This window comes from Schistocerca nitens, chromosome 8 (assembly GCF_023898315.1).
Source record: "Schistocerca nitens isolate TAMUIC-IGC-003100 chromosome 8, iqSchNite1.1, whole genome shotgun sequence".
NCBI classification, from domain to species: domain Eukaryota; kingdom Metazoa; phylum Arthropoda; class Insecta; order Orthoptera; family Acrididae; genus Schistocerca; species Schistocerca nitens.
In genome coordinates, this window is record NC_064621.1 from 121,595,648 (window position 1) to 121,610,429 (window position 14,782).

Below are 14,782 nucleotides of genomic sequence, written 5' to 3' on the forward strand. Positions count from 1 at the left end.
GATGGGGAAGAATGTCGACTCTGACCTTTCACCATCCTGTTATTCGCCTGAAGCGATTTAGGGAAAACCTAAATCAAGATGGCCAGCCTCGAGCTTTGAGGGTGGGGACAACCCGCACTCTTACGACTGAGCATTTAAGATATTAATTATTGAAAGAACATGGACATAAAACGTCAATTACCATTACAAGGACACAGAATATATAGAATCCCTGAAATATCATATTTATGATAAAAATTGTATCATAAAATTCTTTGCGCTCTTAAGGTTTTTGCGCTGGGGCATCTGCCCTACTAGACTCCCAACGGTTCACCACTGTTTCAAGGCCTGAAGCGAACTTGCTAACCCAGTCAAATATGGTGTCTGGAAAACGGCTGTTCCAGTTTCTGATTTAGTCAGTGCAGTCACTATTTCTCTTTAATTAAATATTAAAAGTTTAGACAACTTCATGCTCAGTCTAGTAATTCTACTTCTCCTTCAATGTACAAAAAGTCACTCCGATCATATTGTCGAAAATGTTTAAAAACACAACGTAATTTGACCACCCACGCACGTTTCAAAAACGTTTGTGCTTTTGCATGGGAGAGAAAATCGGTTGTGGAAGTAGGAAACCGGCAGCTAGAACCGGATTTCCAGAATGAATTTTGAAATGTTTCTATAACCAATAAGCCAGAAGAAGTACCGGCAAATAGGTTTACGAAATCTAGTTTTTCTACCCCTAGGTGCCTCCGTTTCCACGGACAACGGTTTAGTTTAAAAGTGTTTATATCTATGCCTTATATTCACTGGTATGTACAGCGCGCCAAGATCTTTGTATACGACTAGTGAAAGCCATTTGTATAACCTTAGGTGGTTGTGAAGTATTGTTGCAGAATTTATTAAGGTAGCTGATTAACAAGCTATACGCCTATTTTTTTTTTTAAACTTCGCGCGAGTAATACAATTTAGAAGACAATGTTTTGGGGTAAGTGCTCAGTGTTCGTAGATTTGTTTAATTTAGTTAATTACCGGTGGTTAATGGCCTCTCCATGTGGTTGTGTAGTGATATACGATGAAGTTACTGTGTAAAATTGCTGGTGGTGTCGTGTATCCTACTTTAATTCGATTTTAGAGTTTAAAGTACCACATCCAATAAAGTTTCACTTCTGAATACTTTCTGACTATAATTTTCGTGTATCGCACCTCATGGAATCGGGTATTGCTCAATTTGATGTCAAAATGTACACATGCGTAGGCAGCGTGAAGAGACTACGGAAACTACGATAAGATAATACTTTTAAAAAAATCAGTACTTTCCGTAGAAGTGGATGAAGAGAGATGAATATTTTACGTACCGGCATGCGGCAGAGTGGGTTTGAGAATGACACGTGTTTGCGGCCCAAATGGTGTTAATGCAGAAGAAGTCGTCAAGCGATGTAACGTTTCATCTGATCCCATGTTAAGCGATACTTTTAAAGGTATGTTTTATTCGGGCCACAAATTACACGCTGAACAATTTTACCGGACAATGTGGCATATTGTTCTGGACTAGCTTTAGTCGGCAGGATCGTGGAAACTCTTCCGGTCATCCAGATTTGTTTTCCGTGGTATAATTGAAACATTTTGGCAAGTAATGGGATAGTACTTTCGTAAACAGCACCGCCGATTCCCTTTTCCACCATTCTCTCGTCGGACATCAAATGTTCCGCATTATGCTGGCTCAGAAGGACGTTTTCGGGGGAGCGATTAAGTTCTTACATGCTTTCGGCAGTCACAAGTTTATTCCTTTTGATATCCTTGGTGGATATGACGCACCTCACTCTGAAAAATATTTATTCCAATTCGCTATCATCTGCTTGGCAAATCTCGTGTTCTTGTTACCGTTGTGCAATTGCTAAGCCATGAATTACGTCCACCCTACTCCAGTTTTTTTCGTATTTGGTTTTATGCATGGGAAATACATGCATGTATCGTATATATGTAAATGCTTCACGATTTTCGTTATGTACTCATAATCAGATGTAGCTAATTTGTATGGCAGTTTAAGCTATTTTTTAACAAACATGCGTTGGATGTGGACCATTTTGTGACACTAAGGAATTATACTCAAAATTAGATTGCACTGCAATTATAAATTCACAACTTAAACATGGAGTGAATACCAGTAGCGACCAAAAAGTATTTCCATCTATGCCATACTCTAGAATTTGGCTGGAGAGACAGGGTGAAGGGAAGTGTCCGATTCCCCCTTTGATTTGATTTGACTTGTGACAAGTGTTGACGTCACTGGTCACTGTGTTTTTGAACTGCGTCATGTTTGTGGGTGGCCTGTTGTATTAGGTGGCGAACTCTTGTATTGAATGTTTGTTTGAAGACGTTTGTGTTGTTGGAAGAGAGTGATGTGTTGGCAGATATTTTGATTTATTGTGGGGGGAGGGGGGGTGTTAAACGTCCCTGTTTATGTGAGAGATGATTTGCATTGTGTGTTTATGGACCAAAATGTAATAGCCTTTAAAAAAAGAAAAAAAAACGCCGAAAAATTTTGAGTTATTCGTTATGGGCTTTTTGGGAAATGATTTGACAATTTTTTTTTTTTTTTTTTTTTTTTTTTTTTTTTTTTTCTCTCCAGCAGTGCGACCTGATTGCCAAAAACTTGAAGTGTCATACATGTATCGAGAGTATGAAGTTGTCTACGCTTTGTGTGTCGAGGTCTCACTGTAACAATATTTGGTGTGCAACCTTATATGTGGTCCAGGAGGAGGAGAGAAACAGTGCAGTCATCATCTACCTCTACATGGATACTCTGCAAATCACATTTAAGTGCCTGGCAGAGGGTTCATCAAACCACCTTCACAATTTTCTATTATTCCAATCTCGTATAGCGCGTGAAAAGAACGAACACTTAATTTTTCCGTACAAGCTCTGGTTTCCCTTATTTTATCATGGTGATCATTTCTCCCTATGTAGGTTGGTGTCAACAAAATATTTCCGCTTTTGGAGGAGAAATTTGGTGATTGGAATTTCGTGAGAAGATTCCGTCACAATGAAAAACACCTTTCTTTTAATGATGGTCCAGCCCAAATCCTGTCTCATTTCAGTGATAGCTCTCTCCCATATTTTGTGATAATACAAAATGTGCTGCCCTTCTTTGAACTTTCTTGATGTACTCAGTCATTCCTATCTGGTAAGGATCCCACACTGCGCAGCGGTATTCTAAGGGAGGAAGGACAAGTGTAGTGTAGGCAGTCTCCTCAGTAGGTCTGTTACATTTTCTAAGTGTCCTGCCAATAAAACACAGTCTTTAACCTAGTCTTCCCCACAACATTTTCTGTGTGTTCCTTCCAATTTAAGTTGTTCGTAACTGTAATTCGTAGGTATTTAGTTATTTATGGCCTTCATATTTGACTGATTTATCGTGTAACCGAAGTTTAACAAATTCCTTTTAGAACTCGTGTGGATGACCTCCACACTTTTCGTTGTTTAGGGTTAACTGCCAATTTTTGCAGCATACAGATATCTTTTCTAAATTGTTTTGCAATTTGTTTTGATCTTCTGAGGACTTTATTAGTCGATAAGAAACAGTGTCATCTGCAAACAACCTAAGATGGCTGCTCGGATTTTCTCCCAAATCGTTCATATAGATAAGGAACAGCAAAGGGCCTGTAATACTACCTTGGGGAACGCCAGAAATCACTTCTGTTTTACCCAATGACTTTCCGTCAATTACTACGAACTGTGACCTCTCGGACAGGAAATCGCAAATCCAGTCACTGAGACAATATTCCATAAGCACACTATTACACTACAAGCTGCTTGTGTGGCACAGTGTCAAAAGCCTTCGGGAAATCCAGAAAGTATCTGAAACCCGTTGTCAGTAGCACTCAACACTTCATGAGAATAAAGAGCTAGTTGGGTTTCACAAGAATGGTGTTTTCTAAACCCGTGTTGACTGTGTGTCAATAGACAGTTTTCTTAGAGGTAATTCATAATGTTCGAACACATATGTTCCAAAATCCTGCTGCATATTGATGTTAACGATATGGGCCTGTAATTAAGTGGATTACTCCTACCTTCCTTGAATATTGGTGTGACCTGTGCAACTTTCTAGTCTTTGGGTACGGATCTTTCGTCAAGTGAATGATAATGCATCATTGTACTCTGAAAGGAACCTAATAGGCACACAGTCTGGACCAGAAGGCTTGCTTTTATTAGGTGATTTGCTTCACTATTCTGAGGATATTTACTTCTATGTTACTCATATTGGCAGCTGTTCTTGATTTGAATACTGGAGTATACTTCGGTGTCTCTTTTGTGAAGGCATTTTGGAAGGCTGTGTTTAGTAACTATGCTTTGGCAACACTGTCTGTGATAGTATCTCCATTGCTATCGCGCAGAGAAGGCATTGTTTCTTGCCGCTAACATGCTTCACATACGACCAGAATCTCTTTGGATTTTCTGCCAGGTTTCAAGACAGTTTCGTTGTGGAAACTGTTATAAGCATCTTGCATTGAAGTCTGCACTAAATTTCAAGCTTCTGTAAAAGACCACCGATCTTCGGGATTTTGTATCTGTTTAAATTTGGCATGTTTGTTTCGTTGTTTCTGCAAGTGTGCTAACCCATTTTGTGTACCAAGGGGGATCAGCTCCTCCATTTGTTAATTTATTTTGTTTAAATCTCTCAATTGCTGCCAATACTATTTCTTTGAATTCAAGCCACATCTGGTCTACACTTATATAATTGATTTGGGAGGAGTGGAGATTGTCTCTCAGGAAGGCGTCAAGTGAATTTTTATCTGCATTTTTGAATAGGTATGTTTCTTTTTTATTTTTGGATTACTTGGGGGTTACAGTATTCAGTCTCGCTACAACAACTCTGTGTTCACTAACCCCTGTATCTGTTTTAATGCTCGTTATTAACTCAGGATTATTTTTGCTAAGAGGTCAAGTGTGTTTTCACAACCGTTTAACCCCCCAGGGGATCCACAACTCTTTTGTGGCTACATGCGTAGCGAGCACGGGACCCCGAGCTGATGTGGCCTTCCTTCCTTTCTGGGCTGCATACCTTCCCTTTCCGCATCCTTCCCCATCCCCCATCTTGCCCCCCCCCCCCCCCCCCCCTCACCTCTGGCTCTTTCCTTCCCTTTCTCCCCCTCTGGGGGTATGGTTTGTGCCTACGTCCGGAGACGGACGCTTGTAAATGTACCACATTCTTCGCCTTCCTTGCTTGTAAGTCTTCATCCTTCCTTTGTCCTTCTCTTTTCCTTACCTCTTCTCTCTACCCTTTTCTCCGCTGCGGCGTTTGAGACCTCTTCTTCCCTTTCTCTTTCTTCCTCCCTGTGTGTGTCTGAAGGCTGACCCACGCACTTCCATGCGTAGCCGGTGACGGGGTAACGCGTAATTCCCCGCCCCGGGTAGACAGGTAGGACACGTACGTACCCCCTGGTAACGGCCAGGCCCAGGGAGGGGTGGTTACCCGAGCTGATACCTTCCGAAAGTGCCGATTGGTCCCTCCGTCCGTTTGTTGGGAGGTGTGACCTGAGGTGTGAACAATCACCTAAGGCGGGAGTGCCCTCAGAGAGGGCCCCCACAAGGGAGGAGCGCGCCATCCGAGACGCCAGTAATCATGGGGGATTCTTCCGCAATGGTTTCCTCACCTTCCACTATGTCTGCTCACAAACGTAAGTTCACTGAGTCTCAGCCACAGTCAGTTCTTCCATCTTTGCCACAGTTCCTTGTTGTTTCTCGGTCTGACGAAGGTCACGACTTCTCCACGGTCAACCCTTTCATTATTCAGAAAGGTGTCGACGCAATTGCAGGTCCTGTAAAGTCTTGTTCCAGATTACGGAATGGCACCCTGTTGTTAGAAACACAGTGCCCTCCAGGCACAAAAATTGCTGCGTACCTCACTACTACACACTTTCCCTGTCCGGGTGGAACCGCACTGTACCTTAAATTCCTCGCGTGGAGTCGTTTATACACGCTCCCTCGATAGACTGTCTGACGAAGAAATTCAGCACTACCTGTCTGACCAGGGCGTAACGGCTGTTCATAGGGTTATGAAAAGGGTTGACACGAACATCATTCCAACCCGTACTGTCTTCTTGACATTTGAAAAAGTTCAACTCCCATCGAAAATCAAAGCAGGCTATGAGATAATTTCCGTTCGCACTTACGTCCCAAACCCTACGCGTTGCTATCGGTGCCAGCGGTTCAATCACACCAGCCAGTCCTGTTCCAATCTGGCCAAATGTGTTACGTGTGGCAGGGATGCCCATGAGGGTGCTTGTCCACCTCCATCCCCTCGCTGCATCAACTGTATGGGTGACCACGCTGCTTCCTCTCGAGCTTGTCCCGTTTTTAAGGACGAAAACCTCATCCAGGAAATTAGAGTAAAGGAAAAGGTGTCGACCTTTGCTGCTCGAAAATTATTCGCCAGTCGACAGCCCACCGTGCCTCAGAAAGGAAAATACAGCACTGTCCTTGCTTCTCCTCGGCCAACAAAGGAGGCGGCCACGCAGACTTGCGACCTCACCTTTAGTGCCACGGTCGTCAGATCGGCCAGCGCAAAGATCACCCGTTCAACCTCACCACTTTCGCCTGCCCACTCTCTGGCTCACCCTTCGTCGAGTTCTGCTAAATCTCGAGCCCAAAAGTCAGACACCAAGACTTCGAAAAAAGAGCATACTCGTGAAGAGTTTTTACGTACGGCAACTTCCCAACCATCGGTTCCTCCTTCCTCTAAACATCATACTTCCAAGAAGGCTACAAAGAAACCCAGTTCCTCTCCTTCTCCACCAAGGTGTGTCCCATCTACAGCACCACCTGGCGGAAATCGCCCTCGGCCGTCTTCTGTGTCGCCGAGGCGCACTGCTGGCGGCCGATCAACCGGCCGGTCGCTGGTGGCAGCAGCTGCTCCTGACCAACCTATGGATCAGGATCTTCTGCCTTCGGCTGAATGCCATTCCATGCTGTCGGTCGCAAGCTCAGAGCAGTCGTTGAGTTGACAGCGACCTTGGTCACATTCCTCCATTTTCTGTTCACCCTATGTCCATTATCCACTGGAATATCCGCGGTATTCGAGCCAATCGGGATGAATTGTCGATCCTCTTACAATCCTACTCGCCGGTCATCTTCTGTCTTCAGGAAACAAAGCTGCGTCCCCATGACCGCTTTGTTCTCCCTCATTTTCAGTCCGTCCGATATGATCTCCCCTCTGTTGAAGGCACTCCAGCACATGGAGGACTCATGATTCTTCTCCATGAAACTCTCCATTATCACCCAATCCATTTAAACACTTCCTTCCAAGCTGTTGCCGTCCGTCTTCCCTTTCTGGATACACGTTCTCTCTTTGTACTGTATACATTCCATCATCCACACCAATGGCACGAGCTGATCTCCTTCATCTTCTTGGTCAGCTTCCACCCCCCATATTTGCTGGTTGGGGACTTCAATGCCCACCACCCGCTTTGGGGATCTCCCCATCCTTGTCCACGTGGCTCACTATTGCTAGACGTCTTCCACCAAGCAGATCTAGTTTACCTCAACACTGGGGTCCCTACATTTTTGTCTGCCTCCACGACAAATTTATCTCATTTGGACCTTGCGGTCGGTACTGTTCCGCTAGCTCGGCGCTTCGAATGGTTCGCCCTTGATGATACACACTCGAGTGACCACTTTCCATGTGTCCTTAGACTGCAGCCTCAACTGCCCTACATGCGCTTGCGACGCTGGAAGTTTGCCCAAGCCGATTGGACACTTTTTTCGTCTCTAGCGACATTCGATGACCGTCACTTTCCCAGCGTCGACGATGAGGTCACACATATTACCAACGTTATTCTTACAGCTGCAGAACATTCAATACCATGCACCTCCGAATTGCCCCGGTGCCCCCCAGTTCCTTGGTGGAACGAGGCATGCCATGATGCACTACGTGAGCGGCGACGTGCTCTCCGCGTTTTCCGCCACCATCCTACTTTGGCCAACTGTATCCGCTATAAGCAGTTCCGAGCGCGATGCCGTCGTGTCATCCGCGATAGCAAGAAGGCAAGCTGGAAATTCTTTATTAGCTCATTTAACACCTTCACTCCCTCCTCGGAAGTTTGGAGTCGGCTTCGACGGTTCTCAGACGCGCCTAGTTTCTCCCGTCTCTGGGCTCACTGTCGCGCATGACACATTAGTGGACCCCGTCGCAATTTCTAACTCGTTGGGTCAGCACTTTGCTGAGATTTCGAGCTCTTCAAATTACCCGCCAGCGTTTCTCCCAAAGAAACGTGCAGCGGAAGTGCGACCTCTTGCTTTCTCCTCTCAAAATCGCGAAAGCTACAATACTGTTTTCTCCTTGCGGGAACTCCAACATGCACTCTCTTCTTCTCGCTCCTCTGCCCCAGGACCGGATGGTATCCACGTCCAAATGTTGCTGCATTTATCAACCCATAGTCTGTGTTACCTCCTTCGCCTTTATAATCGAATTTGGACCGACAGTACTTTTCCCAGACGATGGCAGGAAGCTATCGTCGTTCCTGTTCCGAAACCTGGAAAGGACAAACATCTCCCCTCTAGCTATCGCCCCATTTCTCTCATGAGTAGTGTCTGTAAGGTTTTGGAGCTTATGGTGAATTACCGTTTAGCGTGGTGGCTGGAATCCCGCAGTCTTTTAACACCTGCCCAATGCGGATTCCGAAAGCATCGTTCTGCAGTTGACCATCTTGTTGCTCTCTCCACTTATATCATGAACAATTTTCTCCGGAAACGCCAAACAGTAGCAATATTTTTTGATCTGGAGAGAGCATACGATACCTGTTGGAGGACAGGCATCCTCTGCACACTGTTCTCTTGGGGCTTTAGAGGTCGGCTGCCCCTTTTTCTTCGCGAATTTATGGCAGAGCGCACATTTAGGGTGCGGGTGAACACTACTCTCTCCCGTACTTTCTCCCAAGAAAACGGGGTACCCCAGGGCTCCGTGCTGAGTGTTGTATTGTTTGCCATTGCCATCAATCCAATTATGGATTGTCTCCTTCCTGATGTCTCGGGCTCCCTCTTTGTGGACGATTTTGCGATCTACTACAGCTCTCAACGGACCAGCCTTCTTGAACGACGTCTTCAAGGATGCCTCGATCGCCTCCACTCTTGGAGCATCGAAACCGGCTTCCGTTTTTCTCCCAGTAAGACCGTTTGTGTTAATTTTTGGCGACGTAAGGAGTTTCTTCCGCCCTCCTTACATCTAGGTCCTGTCAACCTTCCGTTTTCCAACGTCGCTAAATTCTTGGGTCTTATGTTTGACAGAAAACTGTGCTGGTCCTCCCACGTTTCCTATCTTTCGGCTCGCTGTCTGCGATCGCTTAACACCCTCCGTATCCTGAATGGTACCTCCTGGGGAGCGGACCGAGTGGTCCTTCTCCGCCTCTATCGCGCTTTAGTGCGCTTGAAATTGGACTACGGAAGCATAATCTACTCCTCTGCTCGGCCGTCTATTCATCGGCGTCTCGACTCTATCCACCACCGTGGATTACGTTTAGTGTCTGGAGCTTTTTACACCAGCCCTGTGGAAAGCCTTTATGCTGAGACTGCTGAACCTCCGCTGTCCAATCGGTGAGCAGTCCTTCTGAGTCGTTATGCTAGCCATCTGTCTTCCATGCCTGCTAATCCAGCCCATGACCTTTTTTTCGACGCCTCCTTTGATGTAGGGTATGCAGGCCGCCCCTCCTCTCTACTACCACTGGGAGTCCGCTTCCGTCAACTACTCCATTCTCTTTCCTTCCGCTTTCCTAAAACCTTCTTGACAACTTGGGGTACAGCACCGCCTTGGCTCCGTCCCCGGATCTGCCTGCTCCGTGACCTTTGTCGATTTCCCAAGGATGGTACCCTTTCACTTGTTTATCGTCGGGCATTTGCTGCTCTATGTGCACAAATGACGGACGCCACGTTTATTTACACCGATGGCTCGAAAACATCGTTAGGTGTAGGGAGTGCCTATATTGTTGGCGACACCCCAAATCACTTTCGGCTTCCCGACCAGTGTTCGGTTTATACTGCGGAGCTTCACGCTGTTCTCCAGGCTGTCCACTACATCCGCCGCCATCAGCGGATACAGTACGTTATCTGCTCAGATTCTCTCAGCTCTCTCCTCAGTCTCCACGCTCTTTATCCTGTGCACCCTCTGGTCCACCGGATTCAGGACTGTCTGCGCTTGCTCCACCTGGGGGGCGTCTCGGTGGCGTTCCTCTGGCTCCCGGGACACGTTGGTATCTGTGGAAATGAGGCGGCCGATATTGCAGCCAAGGCTGCAGTCTCACTTCCTCGGCCAGCTATTCAATCGCTTCCCTTCGCCGATCTACGGAGCGTTCTATGTCGACGTGTTGTCCATTTATGGCACACGCATTGGTCGACACTTACCCATAATAAATTGCGGGACATGAAAGCTCTTCCTTGTGCTTGGACCTCTTCCTCCCGACCGCGTCGTCGGGAGGAGGTAATTTTAACTAGACTCCGGATAGGGCACTGTCTTTTTAGCCATCGACATCTTTTAAGTGGCGATCCTCCCCCACTCCTCTCAGCTGTGGACGGTAAGACCCCTTTTAATTGAGTGCCCCTATTTTAATCCGTTACGCTCCCGTCTACAGCTATCGCCTGATATATCGTCGATTTTAGCAGATGACACGCGCTCCGCCGACCGCGTTCTCAAGTTTATTAGTGCCAGTGAAATGACGTCAGTCATTTGAAGCTTTTTTTTTTTTTTGGGACAACCAACCCCTTTCTGTAGTGGATTTTTAAGCCTTCCTTCTGCTTTTAGTTTCTCAAATTTTATGACTTTCGTTCTCATTGCTGCTGGTTTTAAATTTCGGTTTTTTACTGTTTCCTAAGTCACGGACCGGGTGCTAATGACCATAGAAGTTTTGCGCCCAAAAAACCGTTTATTTTTTGCGTGGGCTCATGGAACTAACTGCTCAAAATAATTTTCAGAGCCAACATATTGAGGGTAAATTAGTCATCACCAACTATAATCGTATGAGTCTGGTAGGTGTTTGAAATCAAACTCATGTTTTCTTTGAACCTTTCAGCAACTGAATCTTCGGAATTGGGAGGTTGATAAAAGGATCCAGTTATTATTTTATTCCAGTTGCCAACAATGACCTCAGCCTATACCAACTCACAGGATCTATCTACTTCCGTTTCGCAACAAGGTAAACTACTTCTGACAGCAACAAACATGCCACCACCAACAGTTTTTAGCCTGTCCTTTTGGAACACAGTTAGGTTCTTTGCAAAAATTTTGGCTGAGGTTATTTCCGCCTTTAGACAGCTTTCAGGGCCTATAATGATTTGAGCATCAGTGCTTTCTATTAGCGCTTGGAGCTCTGGTACTTTCCCAACACAACTGCCATAATTTACAAATGTTATACCAGTGGTTCCTGCGTCTATGTTCTTCCTGTGTGCGGCATGCACCCTTTGTGACTGAAGCCCTTTTTGTTTTTTCCCAAGACCCTCTCACGTAAAAAACCCTCCAGTCCATTTCATACAGCCCCTGCTACCTGTGTAGCTGCCTCTTGTGTATAGTGGATACCTGACCTATTCAGTGGAACCCGAAACCCAACCACACTTTGGCACAAGTTGTGGAATCTGCAGCCTACACAGTCGCAGAACTGTCTGAGCCTCTGATTCAGACCCTCCACTGGGCTCTGTACCAGAGGTCCACAATCAGTCCTGTCGACTATGCTGCAAATGGTTAGCTCTGCTTTCATCTTGCAAGCAAGACTGGCAGTCTTTACAACTTCCGTTAGCCGCTGGAAACCAGATAGAATCTCTTGTGCTCCAAAGTGACACACATCATTGATACCAATGTGAGCAACTACCTACAGTTGGCTACACCCTGTGCTCTTTATGGCATCCAGAAGGACCTGTTCCACATCTGGAATGTCTCCACCTGGTATGCACACAGAGTGCACATTGGTTTTCTTTCCCTTCTTGGCAACCTTGTCCCTAAGGGATCCCATTAAGTGCCTAACGTTGGAGCTCCCAACTATCAATAATCTCACCTTCTGTGATTGTCCGGATCTTGCAGACTGAGAGGCTTCCTCTGAAACAGGAGAAGCAACAGCATCTGGCTCAGTGACAGTGTCAGCCACAGACAGCATGTTGAACCTATTTGTCAGACAAACCGGGGAGGCCTCACATGCGGCCGCCTGGGAAGTCTTTCGCCGCCTACTGCGCCCCGGGATGACCACCTCAACTACAGATGAGGCATCCACCTCAGTTGGAACCGCAAGACCGCTACGGTCGCAGGTTCGAATCCTGCCTCGGGCATGGATGTTTGTGATGTCCTTAGGTTAGTTAGGTTTAACTAGTTCTAAGTTCTAGGGGACTAATGACCTCAGCAGTTGAGTCCCATAGTGCTCAGAGCCATTTGAACCATCCACCTCAGTGCGAGCTGTAACTGGGCTGGCCACTGGTGAGGACCGATCAAAGGACTTGGACGTGCTGGACATCTGTTGGATCCCCACAGCCGGCCCACAACAGTGGTGCATGTCCACTGCAGGCTCAAGCTGTGTAACCGAAGCAATCCCAGCATGAAGCTGAGAACAAAGTGTCACGAACTCAGCTCGCATCCGCACACAATCGCAGTCCCTGTCCATACTAAAGACCATGGAAAACTAAACTACGCAGATAAACGGACTATTGGCACGTGCTCTGCAACTCTACTGTAGACCCTGGCGAAAACGGAGGAACTGTGTCTAATAAATTAGATTAATACGCAGAGATTCAAAAACATAACTACCGAAGCACTCGGGTGAAGCTAAACAATTTGCCCCTGATTAGGAACATGTAAAATGTCACAAAATCAGATTACTTTGTGATGCAAACAAAAATGTGAGAACTGTGGCTATTAGATATTAAATTTATATGCGGAAACTCAAGAAACTAAACTATAAAAGGACACAGATGATGATATAAAATTCGCTCCTGGTTAGGAACTCGTAAAAGTCACAATATCTGTTGCTCAGGGCAAGGGTAGAAGCATTCCAAAAGGGCTAAGTTTGTAAACTGTTTTCATGCTGCTGTGGATAAAGTATACCATGCACGGCAGAATGGTGCTATCCAAAACCAACACTGAGGCGACTGGTGCATCTCGGGCTACAAATGACAGGGCTGAAAGACTGCTGTGTATGGGTGACATTTACTGAGTGGTGACAGATTACCTTTACAGATAAAAGTTTTATTCTCCATGGGACAGATGGCCTTTTGCATGTACGTTCTGCAACGATCATTGGATGGCTCAGGCTGGTGGAGGCATTATGGTCAGTTCTTTCCAAAACTTCATTGGGTCTTCCTGTATGTCTGCTGCAGAAAGGTGGTTATTCAGGCTTTTGGCATGTATTCATATTAATGTGACTGGACCATGTTGTTAGCAGCTGCTAGTAACCTGTGATTGCTATCTGAAAATTCACTGGGAATGATTTTCGCATCTCACATTTCCTTCAGTTTGTTGATGTATGACAGTTGATAACCATTTCATACTGTCCATGCCACCTGTATCTACTGATTTAATGGCTACCTTGTTTCTTGAAGCTGATGTTTTTTAGTATCAAGACAGTCCAGGCTAAAAAATCTCACCTTCACAGTCTTGGATGTTATTGAATTTGCATATGTTAAAATGAAGGACTAGTAAGGAACACAATTTTTTGTTTTCTTAAAAAGGAAAATGCTCAAAGATACGGCACTCCAAAGACAACGCTGTGCATACCATTTTGAAGATGCGAATTTTGGAAAAAATTTTAAAATGCTGTATGTCTGGAACAGGTCTACATATTTCGTTGGTTTTTTATGTGAAAGATAATTGCTTTATGATTACAAAGAAATCATCCAATTGGACTTACCTGTCAGTTCTTTTATTATAGTGTTCTGAACTTTTTATAACGTATGAAAAAATGTTATCCAAAAATGCCAATCCATAAAATTTTGATTTTATTTCTCTTGATTAGTACCATATAGTTACACGTTCCCTGAAAAGGAGAGCTTCCACTTAAGGTTGAACAGGTTTTATAAACAATTCCCCTCCTGCGGGTACGGAGGTTAGAATAGGCCCAAGGTATTCCTGCCTGTCGTAAGAGGCCACTAAAAGGAGTCTCTCACATTTCGGCCTTTATGGGATGGTCCCCTGCAGAGTTTGACCTCCATTTTTCAAAATTTTCCCAAAGAGCGAGCCAATTGGAGAAGGGCGCCTTACCTGGTGCGTAGTGTCCATCATGCGCTGAGACCTCTCGCATCCTTCTTCAATGTGGATCTGCACTTCTGCTCATTCTCCAGCTGTTGGGCGAGGTCACACTCCTGGGTGCGTTTTCCTCCATTCTCTGTGCAGTATTTCTGTCTGTGCTGTTGACGATAAAGGACTTCATAGCCCGTTAGCGCCTGATATACAGCACGGTAGCCAGTCCGTTGTGGTGGGGCCGCCATGTACCCTGATAGTTGTAACCCCCTGACCGAACAGGGAGCACTTTGCTGATGCCTGCACTGTTAACTCCCCACATACGCCAAGGAGTTGCCTATCTACCTGGGGCATTGGGACTCCCAGCAATGGCCACCCTGCCAGATGGTGCTGTGGCTGGGTGGCACCTGTGGGGAGGGCCCCTGGTTGGAGTGGGTGGCATCAGGGTGGATGACAAGCCGTGAAGCGTAGTAAGTCATCTCTTGCTGTCCAAAATATGTCAGTGTCGGTCTTGATCAAAACAGCATCCTCTGCCCAGTCACAGGCACTACTCGCATGTGACAAGCTGTGGGATGATAGTTTCCATCACATCCCATAAGAGCT

At 45.7% G+C, this 14,782-nt stretch overlaps 1 protein-coding gene across 1 annotated transcript in view; it reads left to right on the forward strand.

Moving 5' to 3' along the window:
* The first annotated feature begins 805 nt into the window (after positions 1 to 805).
* LOC126198623 (46 kDa FK506-binding nuclear protein) overlaps positions 806 to 14,782 on the forward strand; it is a 66,710-nt gene continuing 52,733 nt past the window's right edge. Inside the window, exon 1 of the mRNA XM_049935078.1 lies at positions 806 to 964. Within this exon, the coding sequence (XP_049791035.1) occupies positions 955 to 964 (10 nt within the window). The 5' untranslated portion in view covers positions 806 to 954. The remainder of the gene's footprint in view (positions 965 to 14,782) is intronic.